Here is a 21,126-nt window from a genome sequence, read left to right as displayed (position 1 = left end):
AATCTTGGATCACAAGCCCACATATATAAGAATGAATGATTTACACAATCAACCCATATATTTAATTAGTCTCCTTTTGATCACTTAATTAATTCCAAATTAATTCTTGATCAATACTAATTAAATAACCTTATTAATATATTAGAACTTATAATATATTAACCAACCTTAAGTGTTATTTCTCTCATTATAGTCTATCCAAATGCATGATGCCATGCAACCCAAATGGACCATGCCGGGTCGGGTCAAGTCTTACCAATTATAGTTATGGACTTAGACATTAATCCAACAGTCTCCCACTTGGATAAGTCTAAAACTATTATTGCGTATGACTTCAGGAACCGATCAGCAATCGTAGCTCTCAAAAGCTTATGTCGAACTCTGACCTTGTCGATGAACTCTGACCTTTGTCAATGACTTGTCCATTAGATAAGGGATCATATATTCCTCCATTCTAGATATCATATGGACTGAGAGATGGATTATCAATCATTCTCTCTGTCCATTTGTTGTTTCCCGATTTCCGATTCATGATGACTGACTGATTGAACAAATCAAATCAGTCCTGGCTTGGCCAAGCACTCACATGTATCATCTTTAAATCATCGAGGGGCCCACAGATATCGCTTTTATCCCGAAGGTAAAAGGAATGGATAAACTTCGACTCATATGGCTTGTTCTACTACTTGTTGAATCATACACAAAGGCACGTTTTATAACATCGAGTTACCAATGCGTTTTCGTGCAATCAATGTATAACCAACTCATAGTAACAACTCATATCTCTAGGTTTGAAGAATATAAGATATTATCGTCTCATGATCACTCGTGATAAAATCCATGAAGTGATTCAAATGAGCGCGGGTTGAATCCAATACTCAGAACTTATGAGCACTCATGAGTGTTGTAGCACCACTTTGTCCACCAACTTGGACCTCTACAAACCAACCCATGACAGTCTTGATTCATATCTACTTCCAACATATGACCGACTGTGGGTGGTTTGAATAACTTAATCATTCAGGAAGAGCAACTTAGTTATTCTGGAAGTCAAAACATGCAAAGTGAAACACAAGAATAAATGAATCAAATATGGTATCAAACCCTATGAATATAAATAAACACTTTTATTTATCACCATACTGATTACTCATTATTCATTGTTTCGGTTTTATCAACTTTATACTTGAATTTAAAACAATAGTTGTCCCATGCTCCAAGCATGTACACTATGTTTTCTAAACACTAGTCATGCCATACACCAAGTATGCATACTATGTTTGTCTATGATCTTTACTTTGTAAAATAGATCAATTGAACATCACTCCAATGATCCTCTTTTCACAGTCCCAAATCCTTACTGCAAATGCAAGAATTCCAAATTCATGCCATTTACTGAAATCTGTTAGATTCTAAACTTATATGCATTGATCCTCTTAATGATTATGCACGAAGTCAGAAAGACTTGACAACAATCATTACAGAGCATTCCAAAGGAGATAAGCTCCTTGGAAACATCATTCTTTCATTAAGTTTCCTAATCTTACACAGATTGAATAATTTCTAACTTTGAAACATTTCCATATTCCATTTTGACTATCACTTCTGAACAAGAGTTGCCTCCTTACAGATTATGTCAATATGGTCCTTCCAGAATTAACATTATACTTCCAACTGTCCTTGAGCAACCAATCTTTGGTAAACCTTAGATTGTCCTCGACAATTGCTTAATCATTTTAGTCATATCCAATTCTAGACATTTTCCCTTCATAATGCCCCAGGCATTCCGAAGCATATGGGACACGATTCATGATGTCTCACATAAAGACTAAACCAGTCTTTTGCTATAATATTTCCATTTCAATTTGCCAAGTTCTCAAAATTCAGATTATGAAAAGGGATGCCGTAATCATAATCGAATTTTAGAACGCAAATAATGGACCCATATATAGAATTTCCTTATGTTGAGCCATTCCAACATGAAATTCATATATATATCCTTGATTAAATACGATTAAAATCTCAATCTAAGCTTTTAGAATTGAAATGAAGTATAATTTCCTCTCCCTTAATTATAGCAAAACAACTTTTTCAACCCCTGCAACCTCACGAATTCAAACTTTTGTTTTCTATAATTAACATTGCTAACTTGCAACCTTTGTCATAATTATCATGCTCCCACTAACATGATGATTATTAGCATAACACTTATGCTCCCACTAGCTTTGACATGTACTCAGAAATCAGCTGACTTTCTTACCAAAGTTCAGATTTCTGATACTAGATTGTTTTGATAAAACTTTATCAAAATCATACACCTCTCTTAGATAGCTCACATGTGTGTCTAAACAATTTTAGAACTATGAAAAGGGATGCCGTAATCATAGTCTCAATTGTTTAGACCTTTGCCACTTCTCACAAGTCCATGTTAGTGTGCCGGTAAACCACACACGCTCCACTAACGACTTTGAGAATGCAAATATCACAATTGCTATCTAGCTAAAATCTACTTAGTGAAAGTGTTTCCTCACCATCATTTTCATGAATCGGAGAGAAACCTTATGACACTTAGATTTAATAGTGTATGTGTTCTTATCCATGTGAATTTGTCAAAACCATAATCACAAGACAAGGTTAGTGACAAATCCAAACTCATATTGATTAAACTTGTGCAATCTTAAATTCTTGCCATTTGGCAGCTCAGGTGCCTGCCATTGCTTCCAAGTAGTTGTGCAACCAATTGAGATCTCTCAGAACTCCTATGCAAAGCCAACTTGAATAGGCACAAAAATTTCAACACGATAGGTTATAAACCTCAAGTCGTGTGCTAGTGAAGGACTTTAGGTTTTATTCTTGATTAAGTCTTGAAACTTTCAAGAGCTTTAAGACTCCCACTGTCCTCTTGACATATAGGACTCCCTTGTCAAATATTCAAGAGATAGTGCGGATTCTTTATCAAGACTAACACTTTACACAATTGGCCTAAGTTGGTCTCTGTTTTATCCAAAACATCACAACTTACCAATTTCAAATGTACAAGAGTAGATAACCTTTTACTCTTACATTTGACTAGTGTTAACAAACCCTCTTTAAGATATGTCACTCAAGTTACAATCTTGGAGTATGACTCCAAGAATTGTTTTGGAACGAAGTATGACTCATCTTTTTGATTTAACCATTTCAACAATTCATGACTCCTCTTCTTAGTCATAAGAATGCACTAAGATGACTTTAGAGGACCAATTGTGATATGGTATCTTAATCATTAAGATGATCATAAACATGATACTAAAGTACTCTCCCATCTTTTCAGATTTGAGAAACTTTTATCTTTCTGCCATACTTTGATTCTTCTTATTCGTTCTGTCTCACATTGAAACTTCTCCAATGCTACAGACTTATACTTAAACTTATAAGTATAACCATATTTACTGAACTTAAGTAAATCATGACGAATAGTATTCTTGATCTTTTGTGGTGGACTTGACCAGTGCACAAGAATGTGTACTCGATCCCTTAGTCCTTTCCTTATTCACATAAGGAATTAGTCTTAATTTTCCAAGCTGAAAGTTCTCATTCATCATACTATACAACTTGCATGATTCCAAGTTTCGGTCCAATTGAACCTTGGGTGATGAGAATCTTTCCTTATTTGGTAATATTAGACACTACCACAACCGAAAGAATCAAATCCATTTTTCCAATATTGGTATCAATGGAATCTTATAAGCAAGAACTTTTCACAAATGCCATTGTAAGGATACTTAAAATAAATAAAATCAAAACCTTTTTCTTTTATTTTAAAACTTTGCGGAAAAACTTATCCTTACAATCCATATGAAAACCTTGTTGTTATCTATTCCTAAGCAATATAAATATCATAACTCTTAAGTAATAGCCCAAAATTCTGATCACCGAACCATGCGATTGAAATCCATCTTCGCGATCAGAATCAGCATGTACTTAATAGAGTTAGACAATGGACTTTACCTAAAGTAGAGCCAAACTTATTGACTTTAACATCCTTAGGTAAATTTGGCAGCTTCGTAACCAATGCCACTTCCTTTGGCAATAGTTACCTATGGACCCTTGATAATGGGACTATCTCAGACTTCGCCTCTCTCTTTACCATTGGGTCAACCGAGTTGACTATGGCCGATCCCTTTCCATTGGGAAGAGAGAGCTTTACTGGATATCCAATGTCATCATTGTCAATGTCCATAGCGTTTTAGGAAGTTGATCTTAGCAAATAGATAAGATCATTAAGGGTCTTGTCTTAGTCTGTTTCATAGGATTCCCAAAAGAACTCACTGTGTGACTTAGAAAGTAGTTGAGCCACCAACTTTCTCAAGACTTTGACACCCAACTCTCCCGGCTTGTCAATATGTGACTACATCTCCAAGATGTGATCACACCTAGACCTTGCCTTGCCAGTAGGGCTTGAGTGACCTTAAACTTTTTAGGAACTTGTGGGTTAGGGAGAATAATTGGAGGAGGTGAAAGAAGTATGATATCCATGGGACATCATCTTCATTTAGGAAAGCTTGTTTCAAGAGATTTGGGAAGATCATAAATGTCTAGACCAGACATCTTTTTGGGAGATATTCAAGATAGTTGATTTAAAGTCCTTAATATGACACCCTATATGAAATATTAAGGCTAGTACCCAACAAACTATTTTATAACTTAGAAGAGGGATGCCGTAATCCAAGCTATAAAATATTTGAAGGTAGGTGAATGACGATTCACCAATTTCCACCATGAAAAACGAAATAATTTATTAGGTTTTAATTGGAATTGAAAGTCCTAGATCTTTGAGATTCATTGAACTGTTCAAAGGCATGTTTCAATCTCGAGTGTGCCCTTCAGGTTTTGTGACTGGGATGCCGAGGATCACAAAACAAGGTGTGAATAACCATGCAAATATACTTGGTACCCTTAATATTTACCCCTTAATCAGTGTGCCGGTTAACCACACACGCTCCACCGATACTATGATAAATATTAAGTTACCCTTTGCCTACCTTGTTAAGTCCAAGTTAGTGTGCCGGTTAACCACACACGCTCCACTAACGACTTAAGCAAAGTGCAAAGTGTAATTTCATGGGTTAGCACCAAATTCACATTTTCCTAAGTAACTAAGATTGGGTATTAATAAGAGTTTAGTTACTTAGTATTTATCATTAATACTTTTAATGAAAGGAGAATTATAGTCCTTGTCCTACCCGTTCGGCTAACGACCCTCCACCAGTCAAGGAAGCGGTGGGTGAGAGTGGACACCCATTAAACTGCCATTTTATAGGCAGTAACCTTATACCCCCCTTATAGACCGGCTTCGTGAATGAGGCCTACTAACGGTAAGACTGACTTTACTCTTATACATATATATAAATATTATTAACTTATAATATTATAAAGTATAAGGGTTGAATTTTAACTTTTAAAATTCTAAGGGCTAACTTGGAATTAAAGTATTCATAAGTGAAAACTTTTCAAATTCCAAAACTTGAGGGCAAGTTTTGAAACTATTCAAAACTAATTAATTCCATAACTTATGAGTTTAAAGTAGTTTTAATTAAAAAAAAACTCTTCAAGTTACATAACTTGAGGACAAGTTATGGAAGACTTTAAACTAATTAATAAAAAAAGTAACTTTTTTTTATTGTAACTTATGGAACTAATTAAGGTTACACTTTTTTTTTAATTTAATGAAGAGACTCTTGAACCTCCATAACTTAAGGACAAGTTATGGAGTCATAAAACCATTTAATTAGAACAAGACTCTTCATTTTCTAACCTTTGCCAACTTTTATGAGTTTTATGATTCTTAAATGTGACTTTTCATATAACTTGAGGACAAGTTACAAAAACACACTTTGGAATCAACTCTTAGATTAAAATGGATTGAAAACAACTATTTCACACAACTTTTCTATTAATCTAAGAACCTCATAAGAACAAGATAATTCAAATCATCAATCTTCAAGAAATTAGCATGAACATACAAACTAATACAAATCTTGAAATTATGACAATTATCTTAGAAATTGGATTAGCATGAACATTACCACATCAAAAACAAGTTTATAAGTCCAAAAACATCTTAGGGTAATGTTCCTAGTCCAATTCCAGCCAAAACAATCGAATATATGCATCCAACTCGATTTTTCAGCTACTTTTGCAAGTATAACAAGAAAACAAGCCTAGGCTCTGATTCCACTGTTGGGTTATGAGCATTCTAACACTCCTAAGTGTACATGCAACCCTAAATACCTTGGATCTATGTTTTCTCTATTATACATACAATTATGAACATCCAAGGTATTATCCTAATCTAGCATACAAAATAATAAATATAACAAGATAGAATACATACCTCTTTGATGTAGAATGTCTTCATGAAGCTTGAGTGCCTAGTGCCCCAAGTGTGACACCTCAAATGGTTCACACAACACCAAATACACTTGGAATAACTTGAGAGAAACTTGAACACTCCTTGAAATCGTCTAGCCCTCACACTCACACATTAGTGCACGATTTCTTGAGCCATGGGATTCTTTTATATGGTGGCTATTAGGGTTACACCATGTAACTCATAACTTTACCCATTCCTTATGCTCCATGGATTTTAACCTCCATGGAGTATCCATGGGTCACCCCATGGACTTAGTCCAACATAAGGAATCTTGGATCACAAGCCCACATATATAAGAATGAATGATTTACACAATCAACCCATATATTTAATTAGTCTCATTTTGATCACTTAATTAATTCCAAATTAATTCTTGATCAATACTAATTAAATAACCTTATTAATATATTAGAACTTATAATATATTAACCAACCTTAAGTGTTATTTCTCTCATTATAGTCTATCCAAATGCATGATGCCATGCAACCCAAATGGACCATGCCGGGCCGGGTCAAGTCTTACCAATTATAGTTATGGACTTAGACATTAATCCAACAGTAAGGTGTCGTGGTCTCATGAATGATACCCACTGATTGGAAGTATATGGGATCCATATATTCACCTCCCATATCAGTCCTAAGACATTTAACCAGATTTCCCAATTGTAATTCCACCTCGGTTTTCTATATTTTGAATTTGTCTAAGGCTTCGTCATTAGAATGTAACAAATACACATAGCAAAACCGAGTGCAGTCATCAATAAAGGTGACTACATACTTTTTATTTCCCAAAGAAGGAGTGGAGTGAAAATCACACATGTCACTGTATACAAGTTCCAAAACAACTGAATTTCTAGTAACACTAGGAAAGGGTTGTTTTGTCACTTTTGTAAGCATGCATGTTTTAGATGTATCAGAAGTCATATCAAAGGCTGGAATTAATCCATCTTTTGACGTCTCGTGTATCCTTCTAAAGTTGGCATGACCTAATCTTACATGTCAAATCATAGATTTGTCAACATTAGAAGCAGAAGATACAAATGCAGAATTTTGAACAGGTAATAATTTGTTAACATTATTCAAACGAAACATTCTATTATTTAAATATCCAAAGCCAAAAACATTCCACCCTTAGATAAGATGAACTTATCTGACTCAATAACTTGTTTAAAACCATCAGAATTCAAACAACTAGAACTAACAAGATTCTTGCGAATCTTAGGAACAAACAAAACATCAAAAAGCCTAATTGTCTTTCCAGAAGTAAATTCAAGAAACACGACACCAACACCATAAATTGGAATAAAAGAATTGTCTCCCATTTTCAGCACTGGACCATCTTCAATCAGAGTTAATGTTTAAAACATCTGTTTATCCTTTCATACATGGTTCGTTTCCCCATAGTTGATCCACCAAGCAACTTCATCATCATGTACATAGTGTGATTCAGGAATGAATGAAACATAATCAGCATAATTCTGATAAGAATTATCAAGGTTAGTCAAGAACTGACCTCCTTTAACTTGGTTCGAAGACCCGTTCACCTTTCCATTGGCTCCACTGTTTCCAGCTCCATTGTTGCCTAAATTCACATGACAATCACGCTTGCAAAGCCCAACCTGATTGCACCTCCAACAAACCAGATCCTTTTTCTTTTTGTTGGAGTTTCTTGGGACATGTTCCTGCTTACGTTTGCCATGTCCTTGTGGTTCTGATTTCTTGGTTTTTTTTCAACCATATGAACCAAGGGCTGTCCAGATTCATCTTTCCCTTTGGGTTTATCAGATTTGTCACTTTCCTTCGCACGAAGAGATTCGTCAATACGAATATGACTAGAAAGTTGAACCAAAGACAGTTCCTCCTTTTGATGTTTTAAGTTATGTTTGAAGTCTTTCCAGGATAGAGGAAGTTTGTCAATGATGCTTGACACAGCAATGGATTCCTCCATATTCATACGATGCAGTTTAAACTGACCATATATGCCAAGGAGCTCATTGTATTGTTCAGTGATAGACCTTGAACCGTCAATCTTAAAATTATTAAAATCGCTCACCAGAAAATTCTTGCTAGAAGCGTCCTCAGTGATGTATTTCAATTCAAAGGTGTCCCACAACTCCTTGGCACACAAGGCGTCACTATGAATATCAAATAGAGCATCATACATTCCGTTCAGAATGTGACCTTTGCAGATGTAGTCATCGTTGTCCCACTTCTGTCTCCTCCTTATCTCTTTAATTGTCTCAGTAGCACCTTCCTCAACCTCTGGTGCTCTTGGAGTAGTCAGCACGTATGTTGCTTTAAGAGTAGTCAGCATAAAGTGCATCTTCTTCTTCCAACGCCTGAAATTTACGCCTTCAAACTACTCCAACTTTGCAAACTTTGTGGTCATCTCGCGGATTGATTCTCCCATCTCCAGAAACAGTAAATATCAATTCGATTGTTGGAGGAATTAGGGTTTATGTTGGAGATCTGGATACCCCTTGGATCGTGTGAACAATTTCCAAACTGATATTTCTACCCTATGCATGGGTTGCAAGAAATTTAGCCTAGGATAATCCAAGAGGACACATACGAGTCTAGGCACATAAATCGTAAGCCAAATTGCTAGAATAATTTTATGTGCATTTGAAGAAAAGAGAGCTAATGATCATGTGTCCATTCTCAAAGAGAAGAATCATTTATATAATAAACAAGATTAGGGTTTGCCTCTTATGCCTCTTATGGTTGGCCGTCATGGGTTGCTTTGGAAGTAAGTCAGGGAAACCCAGAATTTAATGAGGATTTACGGTTTCCAAAACAAATGAATTTTGTTAGTTTTACCATAATCACCCTCAAAAATTCGATTTTTCCACTATGTTCCCATATGTTAGAGTACAAATTGTGAATCCCTTCTCAAGAATTTTGTTAGGGTTTCCAAAACTATCAACAATTTCATTAGTTTTACCAGCCAGGGGCTCTACCCCTTGGACCCCGCTTGGGGCGCTGCCCCTAGACCCCGCCAAAGGGGCGCTGCCCCCGGACCCCCGACTTGTTGTCAAACCGGTTTCTAATTCGATCTTATACATGTTTGCACTCATCACAAACCCGTACATATATTAGAGTACAAATTATGAAGCCCCTTAGCTCACATGTTAGTTCCAATTACATAAAATGACATGGTGACACTAAAATCACTAACATCCTTAACTCATTAGAACTGTCTGCGTCTCTCTCTAATGATCATTCTTTCTTTTTTGTAGGTCTCTCTCTCTAACCTTTTCTTTCTCTCTCTTCGGCATACAAAACTCAATGGGTTTGGTACCAGTAATCACGAAATCGCAAACGTCGCCTTTAGTGAGACCAGATATGCCGGTGGCTGATAATGACATGGCCCCGTCTCATGGCCTCCTTAGCGACCAAGAAAAATCCATTCATGTGCTTGGCAAGGTCTTTCAATGATGCGATATCTAGACGAGATATAGAAAAAGAAGCAAAGATGAGTCGAGCAGGAGGTGTCGGAGTAAAGGAAGGGGAAAAAAGTCAACGACTTTTGTGATTGATTGTGGGAAGCCTGTAGAGATTAAGATCATAGGAAGACTTTTGAGCTAATAGGTGGCATTATATTTGATGGCAAAGGAAAGGGGTAACAGATTAGTCCTTCAAAATATTGATAAGGACCATTTAAACCTGACAAAGTTCACCTTATGCCCTTAAACAACACCTCCAAAAAAATATATGATGGACATTTTAAAACAAATGGAAAAAAATTGTAGGCCTAAATTGACATTAACTTTATAAATATATAACTAATAGCCTTTTATAACATTTTGAAATACAAATTTCATAAGCCAAACAAACCTCACCGTTAGGGTGTGATAAAAAACCAAAACTGAACCAAATGATGTTTGGTTTATTTGGTTTTCGGTTAATTCGGTTTGGTTAACCATATAAAGATATCTTATTTGGTTTGTTTTGTTTTTGGTTAAATTTTAATTGTTTTGGTTAAACCGAAAAACCAAAAAAGATATATATATATATATATATATATATATATATATATATATATATATATATATATATATATATATATATATATATATATCACTTGACATTTTATATATAAATTTATAGATTAGTACTAAGATTTTCATAACTTATTATTTAGTTAAAAATCACTATAAATTTATAATTGTTTTATATTTTGTATTAAAAAGCAAAAACAAATTAACAAAATGTCAATTAACCTTCAATCATTTATGTTATCTTCATATACAACTAAAGTTATATTAACCAATCTCTACAACTTGTGTGTCATTATCGGCTCTTCAAGACAACACAATACGTCATGAAAGATTGAATATAATATATTATATATTACTATATTTTTTTATTTGATAATAGTTTAGTAAGTTTTTTTTTCTTTTAGTTTAATATTTATTTTTACGTGCGAAATTTTATTTGGTTTAACCGGTAAACCGAACCGAACAAACCGAAACCGATTAAACCGAACCTTAATTGGTTTGGTTATGGGTAGATTTTAAATATAAAAAAAGAACCGATAAAACCAAACCGATCTAACCGAAAAACCGAACCGAATAATGTAGGGCGTCCCTCAAATTCACCTTCATAACAGACTACTTGCACCTTCATCTTTCACAAAAGCCCAACTTTCACCCCTCCATTCTATCTCTATATAAACAACCACAATCAAGACACAACTAGTTTTTCTTTCACCTTCTACAGTCCTACTCCAAATCAAATAAACACACAATAGATTCAAATGATTCCAACGAGTTACACCACAGTTTTCAGAAGACATCACAAATCAAGAGGTTTTCGGGTCAACCCGAAAAGATTTTCAGTTCAAGGGTTACGTACAAAGTTATTTAATTTCTTCAAGATTCTTATAAGATCATGGAAGTCGTATTCTTCTTCTTTGTTATACACCAAAAGCAGGTCGAAGAGATGTAGCAAGGTAAGAGATTGTAGTAGCCCCAAAAGCACAGTAACGACAGGGAATGTTGATCAGAGCTATGTTTGTAGGTTAAGATCGAATTCTTTCTATGCAGAAGCCATTGCTGATTGCTTGGAGTTTATAAAGAATTCTTCTGTTTCTTTAGATGATAAGTATTTGACACATTATATGTTGGATATTTCACATGGGTGTTGATGTAAAAGTAAAACCCTTATACAAGAACAGAACCAATTTCAGGCATTTATGGCCATTGAGAGCTAGCTGAGACTGATATGAGATCTCATGTCACATTTGATTCGTAGAGACACACTACTAGAAAATTGGTGCAATAGCTACAACACAATCTGTAGCTATTTCGTAGCTATAAGCAGATAGCTACGGAAAATTGGCTGTAGCATAATGGCCCGTGGCTAAATTATAGCTACAGAAGCGCTACAGAATAGCTACGGAATTTTCCGTAGCTACTATAGTTACGGAATAGCTTCGAAAATAAATAGCTACGGAATTCCTACGGAATAGTTACGGAACTAGATAGCTACGGAATAGCTACGGAACTAAATAGCTACGGATCCAAATAGCTACGGAATAGGTACGGAACTAAATAGCTACGGAAATCCGTAGCTATTCCGTAGCTAACTTCGTTTTATTTAAAAAAAAATTAAAAATTTAAAAATTTCCAATTTTTTGTTAAATACGACATTCAATTCATATTTGTCCCAAATACCATATAAAATACAACAAAAAATGTCCCTAATACCAAGTTTGACACATTCCATTCCATTGTCCAAAATATCTTACAAAAGTAAGCACTAATTAACAAAACAAACAATACCAAATGTTTACAAATTCAATTGTTCCAAAATACTTATCAATTGTCCCAAAATACTTATCAATTGTCCTCAGGTGGATTATCGGGGGGAGCACGAGGTTGATTTCCAGACATATTCATCATCCTCATAACCATTTCCATTTGTTCTTTCATTTGTTGTTGTTGTTGTTGTTGTTCCATGGTAGAAACTTGTGCACGCAACCTATCAACCTAAAAAAATGGCAACACAATTCAATAGTTAAACAATATTAGCAATGTACTTTAGTTTATTATAACAATGCATTTTTGTTTATAATACTTATAGCAGTATACTTAACTTTTAACAATAATAACAACGTACTTATGTTTATTATCAATTTAATCAATATTATCAACAAACTACCTAACTTTTAACCATAATAGCAACGTACTTTTGTTTATTATCAATTTAATCAATAGTATCAACAAACTACCTAACTTTTAATCATAATAGCAATGTACTTTTGTTTATTATCAATTTAATCAATATTATCAACAAACTACCTTACTTTTAACCATAATAGCAACGTACTTTTGTTTACTATCAATTTAATCAATATTATCAACAAACTACCTAACTTTTAACAATAATAGCAACGCACTTTTGTTTATTATCAATTTAATCAATATTATCAACAAACTACCTAACTTTTAACCATAATAGCAACGTACTTTTGTTTATTATCAACTTAATCAATATTATCAACATACTACTTAACTTTTAAACCATAACAACATACCTCTTGTTGTGTACTATCTGATTGGGTGGATTGGAAAGATGGTGTCCCAGAAATCACAAAATGTATATCTGATGCTCCAATGTCATAGATATCACCCTTCTTCTTTCCGTTTCTCCTTAGTTGGGTTTCCTCCCATACCCCTGCATCATCTTTACGGTTTGAAGAGTCTTCTCCGTATTTTTTGACCAACGCCTGTAGATACGCCTCCTACAAATTACCAAAATAGTATCATTGTCATGTACAGAAATACTGAGACAATCAATATACATAAATGATAAAAGATAAGTTACTTGTGCTTCTTTGGCAGTTTGTGAGCAATATTCGAGATTTTCATGATCTCTCGCAAAATATATTTTTTTCACCTCAGTTGTGCCATGCGTCTTGATGAAAACATCAAATTGTGTGGGTGGTTTACCCATCATCTTTTCCTACATAAAATACAAAGTATAATTGATGTAGTTAGTGTTAAAAAAAATAAGATAATAAAATTTATAATTATGATACTTACTAAGTTGTTACGGTGCTCGTCAAATCCTATACTACCCGCGGTGTGCCTTGCTGTCGACCCATTAGCATCTGCGACTTTGCGGTTCTGCTGAGCAATTTTTGAATTCTTTCTCCACTTATCTGTGGACCAATGCTGTGAAAAGAAAAAAAAATATAAGTATACTAATACAATAGGAAATTAAAACTCAACAAAATAGATAATAATGTATCATATCCATTACATCACACAAACGTAGCCACACATTCTCCGGTACTCGCTCGGGGGCGGTAGTTATGCATCCCTTCGAAGTAGGTACAATGACCTGGGGGATGGGTTTTTCATCAATTCGTGCCATGTCCCCAGATTTAATCCTGATACGCTTCATCCGATCCCTGTATCTATCCTTGAGGACACACTTGAAGGCATCAAATATGTTACTATTCTCTAGTGAATGCCACCTGTACATGGTATGTAAAAAAATAAAAAGTAAATTTAAAAATACAAACTATAAACAAATGAGTATAATATACAATAATTAATATTTAATATATTGCCTTGAAACGCGAAAACATCTGCAGAAGAGCCTCATAGGGAATATCACTGAACCGGGGCCACGGATGATCCATATTCTCCCAAAAGAGACTAATACACGTGCTATGGATTTTCCTAGACCCAAATCTGCATTGAAAAGAACTATATAAGTAGAATTTTAACATCAAAAATTAAAGTTTTAAAATATGAAAACACTAACTTTTTCCCTTTTCGGCTGATGAGGGGCAACAAAGAGTCCTGAAAATTACTCGCATTCGAGTCGTGACCGCCCGTAACACCTCTAGAAGTGGAGTCATGCGGCGTCGATGGCGTGTTCGGTGGTCGTGGCGTGTGCGGGGTCTGTGGCGACCGAAAGGTTGCCTGTGCATCTGCACCCTCAAAATTGTACTCCTCAAATCCATAATGACCACCCGACTTCAAAACCATTTGTGGGGTCGGCAACTCAACACATGTATTTGGAAACTGGGGCGTATAACCCATTTGTGGGGATTGGGGACTATAAAACGTCTATGGGAGCTGGGGCCTATAATTTGTCTGTATGAGTTGGGACATATGACCCATCCCTCGAGCCTGTTGGCGAAGAATCCCAGCCAAGTCTGCTAAAGGATCAGCCATGCCGGTTTGTTCATTAATGGCACCCTGATCGTTGGAGCCTGCGACTCCTGTCACTATCGGTGTATCGATCGGTATGAGTGACGTCCTATAACGTGGCTCGTCGGTAGAATTAGGGGATAACCCTCCCCTCCTCCTATGCCCCGCACTGCTAGAAGAAGTGTTGGTACTGTGGCCTTTACCCTTGCGTCCATTACCCGACATGCTGCATTTAATAGACCAATAATGATCAGATATATAATATAAGATTGATAAGTCATGATGAAACAAATGTTTAAAACAACGGGATGTCCAAATCAAAATCATTAACAAAACAACGTTTAATTTTAAAGTTTAAAACAAAGACAATGCTTAGCATCAACAAATACAATGCTCCTAACATCAACAAAAGACAATGCTCCTAACATCAACAAAAGACAATGCTCCTAACATTCGTCCCCATCATCTTCGTCTTCAAATTCTTCTTCTGAATAATAAAACTCGTTTTCATCATCTCCGTCTTCAAAATTTTCCACTTCTTCGTCTTCCTCCCCAATTCTCTCATTCTCGTCATCAGATATTTGCTCATATGTATTTATAGTTGAGGATAGGCACAGTCGTTCCACACGAGTTACAGTAAGGGGTGACTCAAACTGTTCTTCAACCTGACACATTTCATCTGCTTCCATTTCAGCTTCGGTGACTTCAAATACCCCTCTTGGTTTTGTTTTGATAACCGCCCACTTATCTTTCGTCTCATTTGTCATTGAAGGGTATGGTGTATAAAACACTTGTTCAGCTTGTGATGCCAAACAAAAAGGATCGTCAGTTTGAAGTCGAGATTTGGGTTTGACATCAATCAACTTGTTTTTGTTGACTATTACACCGTCTTTGTTATCAAACCAAATACAATTAAACAGTACAACAGTCGACGGTCCGCTGCTATAATACTCAATCTCTAAGATCTCTTGCAATATGCCGTAGTAGTCTGACTCTTGTTCGGCATTATACGTCTCCCCTCTCACACATACTCCAAAGTTATTCGTCGCACGACCCTCGCCGTATTGTTGAGTGTGGAACTTATAACCATTTACAAAATACCCATTATGAAAATAAGCATGTCTCGATGGTTTCGTAGCTATAACTTCTAAGTGTCTAGCACTTCCATCGGGTGTCTTATACATTATCTACATTGAAAACATACACACATTGTGTTGGTTAATGATTCATTAATAATAATCAATACGATTGAACTGGTTCTACTTACTCTGTCCTCAAACCATTCAGCAAAATATTTATCTCTTAAATCAGAAACGGATTCCTTTGGATTCGTTCTCATGACCATTTCATCAAACTCGATGATGTAAGGGTTAACTTCTTTACAATTAAGTAATATGTAAGTATGCGCCTTGTGAAGGTCTTTATCACTCAAGGGTTCTCGTTTTCCACTTTTTTCATATAATCTTCTTGATGGGACGACAAAGATGCTAAGTGGAGCTTCTCCACTCGAAAACCTGTGACTTTGTGGGACGACAAAGATGCTAAGTGGAGCTTCTTATTTTCGATTTTTCGGGCACCAAACGTCGTTTTTTCCGCTTCGTTTTTTTCACACCTCTCTTATACATGATTATCTATATTTTCACCAACTTATTGCTATTAATATCATTCATAAAGTCGTGTGCACATACGGGATCCATTACTCGTTTAATGGTTTAAAACTATAATGCTTATGATCTACATTCACATCTAAATAATCACAAACACGTATACATACACATATACACATACATATATACCACAACTCATTTATGTATACACATATAAACCCATCACAAGTTGGTGAAAAATATAGTCATTACATTGTTAAACTGTGAAACGAGTACTTGATCCTGTATGTGCACACGACTTTATGAATGATATTAATAGCTATAAGTTGGTGAAAATATAGATAATCATGTATAATAGAGGTATGAAAAAAACGAAGCGGAAAAAACGACGTTTGATGCCCGAAAAATCGAAAATAAGAAACATCCGTAGCTAGTCCGTAGCTAAATCCGTAGCTAATTAGCTACGGACTAGCTACGGAATTCTAACGGAAAGAACATTCCGTTAGAATTCCGTAGCTAGTCCGTAGCTAATTAGCTACGGATTAGTTACGGAAATTTCTTATTTTCGATTTTTCGGGTACCAAACTACATTTTTTCCGCTTCGTTTTTTTCACACCTCTATTATACATGATTATCTATATTTTCACCAACTTATTGCTATTAATAGCATTCATAAAGTCGTGTGCACATACGGGATCCATTACTCGTTTAATGGTTTAAAACTATAATGCTTATGATCTGCATTCACATCTAAATAATCACAAACACGTATACATACACATATACACATACATATATACCACAACTCATTTATGTATACACATATAAACCCATCACAAGTTGGTGAAAAATATAGTCATTACATTGTTAAACTGTGAAACGAGTACTTGATCCCGTATGTGCACACGACTTTATGAATGATATTAATAGCTATAAGTTGGTGAAAATATAGATAATCATGTATAATAGAGTTGTGAAAAAAACGAAGCGGAAAAAACAACATTTGATGCCCGAAAAATTGAAAATAAGAAAAATCCGTAGCTAATCCGTAGCAAATTAGCTACGGACTAGCTAATTAGCTACAGATTTTTCTTATTTTCGATTTTTCGGGCATCATACGTCGTTTTTTTCGCTTCGTTTTTTTCACACCTCTATTATACATGATTATCTATATTTTCACCAACTTATAGCTATTAATATCATTCATAAAGTCGTATGTACATTCGGGATCCATTACTCGTTTAATGGTTTAAAATTGTAATACTTATTTATATTTGCGATTTTTGATATGCATACACTTAGACACATACACACATAGATAAACATAAACATACACATTCAAATACACACACATACACATGTACTTACATACACATTCAAATACACACACAAGCATACACATACATATACACATAAACATACACATACACATTCAAATACACACATACACATACACATTCAAATACACACATATACATACACACATACACATACACACATACATTTTGATACACACCTACATTCACGTACATACACATACATACATACATACATATATACATACATACATACATACGTACGTACATACATAAATTCATAAATACACATACACATACATATTTCCCTTTATTAAAATCATTTTTCATTATTTATAAATTAAACATAGATTATTTCACCTTATTGATGTGTTAAACATAGTTTTTTTTGTTTAATCGTTTGTTTGTGTGTTAAACACATTTGTTACAATTATTATATATTGTTATGATGTTTATAAATATTATTATTAATAGTATTATTAGTATGATTTTTAATTGTTCGTGTCTTAAAAATAATAATAATGGGAAATTATAAATCTGTCGTTATTTCGTAGCTATTCTGTAGCTATTTTCTTCCGTTGCTAGGTCGTAGCTATTCCGTAACTAATTAGCTACAGAATAGCTACGGATTTGTATCCGTAGATATTCCGTAGCCATTCTGTAGGTAATGAGCTACGAAATAGCTACGGATTACCATCCGTAGCTATTCTGTAGCTCATTAGCTACGGAATACCTACGGACTAACATCCGTAGCTATTCCGTTGCTAAATTAGGGCGTCTCATTCTGTAGTGGATCCGTAGCAATTTCGTAGCTAATTAGCTACGGAAATTTTCCGTAGGAAAACCCCATGTTTTCTAGTAGTGACATGTACCTTTCCCATTTTGGAACTGTATAGAAACTGATTTATATATTTTAGTTTCTCTTATTTCTCTTGTTGTATAGTTCTGTTAAATTACATAAATATATTTATTATTATTATTAGTTATTATTTTATAGTAGTTGATTAAAATATGTAAAAAAGGAAACATATAACATACAATGTACCAACATTAACTTATAGAAATCCACAATACGTGTGCATAAAGGATTTGATCTATTTAGGATTTGATCTAATTAAAAAATGAAAATTGATTTAAAATGTTCAAATTGCGTCCACGTCGGAAGTTTTTTTGGTTTGTTTACCAACATTACTTTGTGTTTTAAAGAGTGTCATGTTTTTTATTTTTTTGGTAAATAATGGAAAAGGATTATAGTTTTTGAGTTTTATCAAAATGACCTCTTAGTTCTAAATGTGTCCATTTTAGAGTAATCATGTATATAAAATATATTTTATTTCATTTGCAACAAAATATTTTGAAAAAAAATATTCTCTTCCCTCTCACCTATAGTATTTTGGTTGTATTAAATGGTACAATTTTCTTATGTTGTATCAAAATCTATTTTGATTTTTGTGAGTTTATTTACCTCCTTGTTAAATTTATGACAAATTGTATTGGTTTCGGACTTCAATATGCATCATTTTGTACTCTAAAATGTTGTTTATTTTACATTTGCATACAATAAAACGCTATGTAGGCTTGTATGTTTGTTATGTTACATGAGGTTAACCCCATTACATGATTTGATATGTATTTATGGTGTCCACAGTTTGTATTTTAAACCCCATTATAGGTATTGTTTATAATCTGAAAGCTATAGCTCTAGATAGGTTGGTTTCTGATAGAGACCGATTCGAGATGGTCAATCTCCAAGATAAGGCCAATTTGAGATGGCTAATCTCCCAAAGAAATAAGAAACACAAACATAGATACTTTACTGATAATTCTTTTTTATATAAAATGAAAATACATGACTTCTTAAATAGTAAATAGAAAACACCACTACTACTAGAATTTAGGAATAATGCAAAACATGGTAAATGAATACGTGGGTAACTAACATGGAAATATTAAGTCAAATTATAAGAAAATATGCATGCACTAAAAGTGGGGAAATTCAACGGTTCACATAGTGAGGAATTTCCATGCAAATACTAACAAATAGAAAATGGATCGTAATTAGTGTTGCAAAGGCTTGTCCATTTAGCGCATAATATATTTGGTGGAGGCCTTATGGATGACTTGGGACTCGTATCAGTTTCACATCATCGACATATTATCCTTATTCAATCGTTTCAAGATTATGGCCCAGTTTCGTTCAAGTTTTTTAACACGTGGTTAGATATTGTTGTATGCCCATGTTTTTAAGAATGTGTGGCCTAATACCCATGTTTCTTTTGATTCAAATAGTTTCATTGTTTTTAAGAATAAATTGAAGATGGTTAAAATTAAAATAAAAGAATGGTTATGTGATGTTATTGTCGAGAGGGTGAAGAAAAAAAGAGACCTTCTTTTGGCTATTAATGAAACCGAGAAGCTTTTGGAGAGTACGAATGGGACTACAGAAGTCATGCTAAGCAGGAAGAATTATATTAAGGTGCTTAGTGATTCAGAAAAACTTTAAAGGGTTGATCTGATTCAAAAAGCTAAAGTGCAGGTGTGGAAGTTGATGAAAACAGTAAGTTTTTTCATACTTTGGCCAATAAAAAACGAAGGCAATTGACGACTCAAGGGGTTAAATATGAAGGAGATTAGATTACTGAACCAAATCAAGTTAAACATATATTTTTTAATTTCTACAAAGATAAACTCAAAAGATTTGAAGGCTCACCTATGTTGCGTAGAAGTGAATCGCATAGTTCTCTTTCTCCCGAGCAAGTGTCCTTTTTCGAAAAGATCGATTAATTAATGAGCAGGAGGTCAGAGAAGAGGTTTAGGCATGTGGTTCGGATAAATCTCGTGGACTAGATGGATTCACTTTCACTTTCTATAAAAAAAATATTGGAGCGAATTGAAAGATGATATCATGGCTTTTGTGATCCAGTTTTTTTTGCTATCGGAAAAATCACGTTTGGCATCAATTCTTCTTTTATTACTCTTATTCCTAAGGTTGAGAGTCCAGTAGTGGTTTTTGATTATCGTCCAATCAGCCTCATAGGGGTCAATATAAAATTATTGCTAAAATCCTTGCTTCTCGGATGTCTTTTGTGATCGGTTCTATCATTAGCTTCAAGCAATCTGCTTTCATCTCAGGTCGGCAGATATGCCGACCTTGGATGGTCCTCTCATGGTAAATGAGATTATTGATTGGTATAAATCACAGAAGAAAATATTGATGGTGTTTAAAATTGTTTTTGAAAAAGCATATGACTTTATCTCTTTGGAAGTTCTTGAATAGATTATGCATTTCATGGGTTTTGGAAGTAAGTGGGTAAACTGGATTTGGGAGTGTCTTTACTTGGAAAAGGCTTCTATTCTGATTAAAGAAAGTCCGATGGGTGAATTTATTATTGAAAGATGTCTTCTTCAAGGTGATCCTCTTTCCATGTTCCTATTTATTATTGTTATGGAGGCGCTTCATGTTGCTATAGAAGATGCTATTGTAGCTTCTTCTTTTTTTTCGCGTGCTAGAATTGGTTCCATGCTGGTGTCCCGTTTTTTAGGACTTAAAATAAATATTCATAAATCAAACTTGCTTGGATTTGGAGTTGATTTTTCGGAAGTTTATAGTTTGGCTG

General features: G+C 34.5%; 3 protein-coding genes across 4 annotated transcripts; all 3 read right to left on the bottom strand.

Moving 5' to 3' along the window:
- Nucleotides 1-7,515: 7,515 nt before the first annotated feature.
- LOC145131285 (uncharacterized) lies at nucleotides 7,516-8,738 on the bottom strand. The gene is made up of 3 exons (XM_079065998.1): nucleotides 8,106-8,738; nucleotides 7,929-8,034; nucleotides 7,516-7,754 (listed from the first exon to the last, which is right to left on the bottom strand). The coding sequence occupies exons 1-3, from the start codon at nucleotides 8,736-8,738 to the stop codon at nucleotides 7,516-7,518; spliced, it is 978 nt and encodes a 325-aa protein (XP_078922124.1).
- Nucleotides 8,739-12,160: 3,422 nt separating this feature from the next.
- Nucleotides 12,161-13,909, bottom strand: LOC145131284 (uncharacterized). The gene is made up of 5 exons (XM_079065997.1): nucleotides 13,766-13,909; nucleotides 13,465-13,596; nucleotides 13,247-13,384; nucleotides 12,957-13,163; nucleotides 12,161-12,408 (listed from the first exon to the last, which is right to left on the bottom strand). Exons 1-5 carry the CDS (start codon nucleotides 13,907-13,909, stop codon nucleotides 12,259-12,261), a joined length of 771 nt encoding a protein of 256 aa, XP_078922123.1. The 3' UTR covers nucleotides 12,161-12,258.
- A 1,076-nt stretch (nucleotides 13,910-14,985) lies between these two features.
- Nucleotides 14,986-20,841, bottom strand: LOC145134632 (uncharacterized). 2 transcript variants are annotated; one of them, XR_013719247.1, is made up of 2 exons: nucleotides 20,220-20,841; nucleotides 14,986-15,773 (listed from the first exon to the last, which is right to left on the bottom strand). XR_013719247.1 is itself a non-coding variant. In XM_079069479.1 (2 exons), the coding sequence occupies exons 1-2, from the start codon at nucleotides 15,923-15,925 to the stop codon at nucleotides 15,033-15,035; spliced, it is 813 nt and encodes a 270-aa protein (XP_078925605.1). In that variant the 5' UTR covers nucleotides 15,926-15,928; the 3' UTR covers nucleotides 14,986-15,032. The 2 variants fall into 2 exon arrangements, 1 of the variants encoding a protein (XP_078925605.1); XM_079069479.1 differs by lacking the exon at nucleotides 20,220-20,841 and adding an exon at nucleotides 15,854-15,928.
- Nucleotides 20,842-21,126: the final 285 nt, after the last annotated feature.

The sequence above is a fragment of the Lactuca virosa genome, chromosome 8 (assembly GCF_052849685.1).
Source record: "Lactuca virosa cultivar CGN04683 chromosome 8, Lactuca_virosa_CGN04683_v6, whole genome shotgun sequence".
Classification (NCBI taxonomy): Eukaryota; Viridiplantae; Streptophyta; class Magnoliopsida; order Asterales; family Asteraceae; genus Lactuca; species Lactuca virosa.
Note: the sequence above shows the minus strand (reverse complement) of the source record. Positions and strands in the feature narration are given on the sequence as shown.

What these genes read in the sequence shown, in the direction of transcription:
- LOC145131285 (XM_079065998.1), bottom strand. Translation starts at nt 8,738, where the DNA reads ATGCACTTTATGCTGACTACTCTTAAAGCAACATACGTGCTGACTACT. An exon ending in ACCACAAGGACATGGCAAAC is followed by an intron (nt 8,035 to 8,105) that starts GTAAGCAGGAAC and finishes AGGTGCAATCAG; the next exon opens with GTTGGGCTTTGCAAGCGTGA. An exon ending in TTCGAACCAAGTTAAAGGAG is followed by an intron (nt 7,755 to 7,928) that starts GTCAGTTCTTGA and finishes CTCTGATTGAAG; the next exon opens with ATGGTCCAGTGCTGAAAATG.
- LOC145131284 (XM_079065997.1), bottom strand. Translation starts at nt 13,909, where the DNA reads ATGTACAGGTGGCATTCACTAGAGAATAGTAACATATTTGATGCCTTC. An exon ending in ACGAGCACCGTAACAACTTA is followed by an intron (nt 13,385 to 13,464) that starts GTAAGTATCATA and finishes TATTTTATGTAG; the next exon opens with GAAAAGATGATGGGTAAACC. An exon ending in AAACTGCCAAAGAAGCACAA is followed by an intron (nt 13,164 to 13,246) that starts GTAACTTATCTT and finishes GGTAATTTGTAG; the next exon opens with GAGGCGTATCTACAGGCGTT.
- LOC145134632 (XM_079069479.1), bottom strand. Translation starts at nt 15,925, where the DNA reads ATGAGAACGAATCCAAAGGAATCCGTTTCTGATTTAAGAGATAAATAT. An exon ending in CTGAATGGTTTGAGGACAGA is followed by an intron (nt 15,774 to 15,853) that starts GTAAGTAGAACC and finishes TTTTCAATGTAG; the next exon opens with ATAATGTATAAGACACCCGA.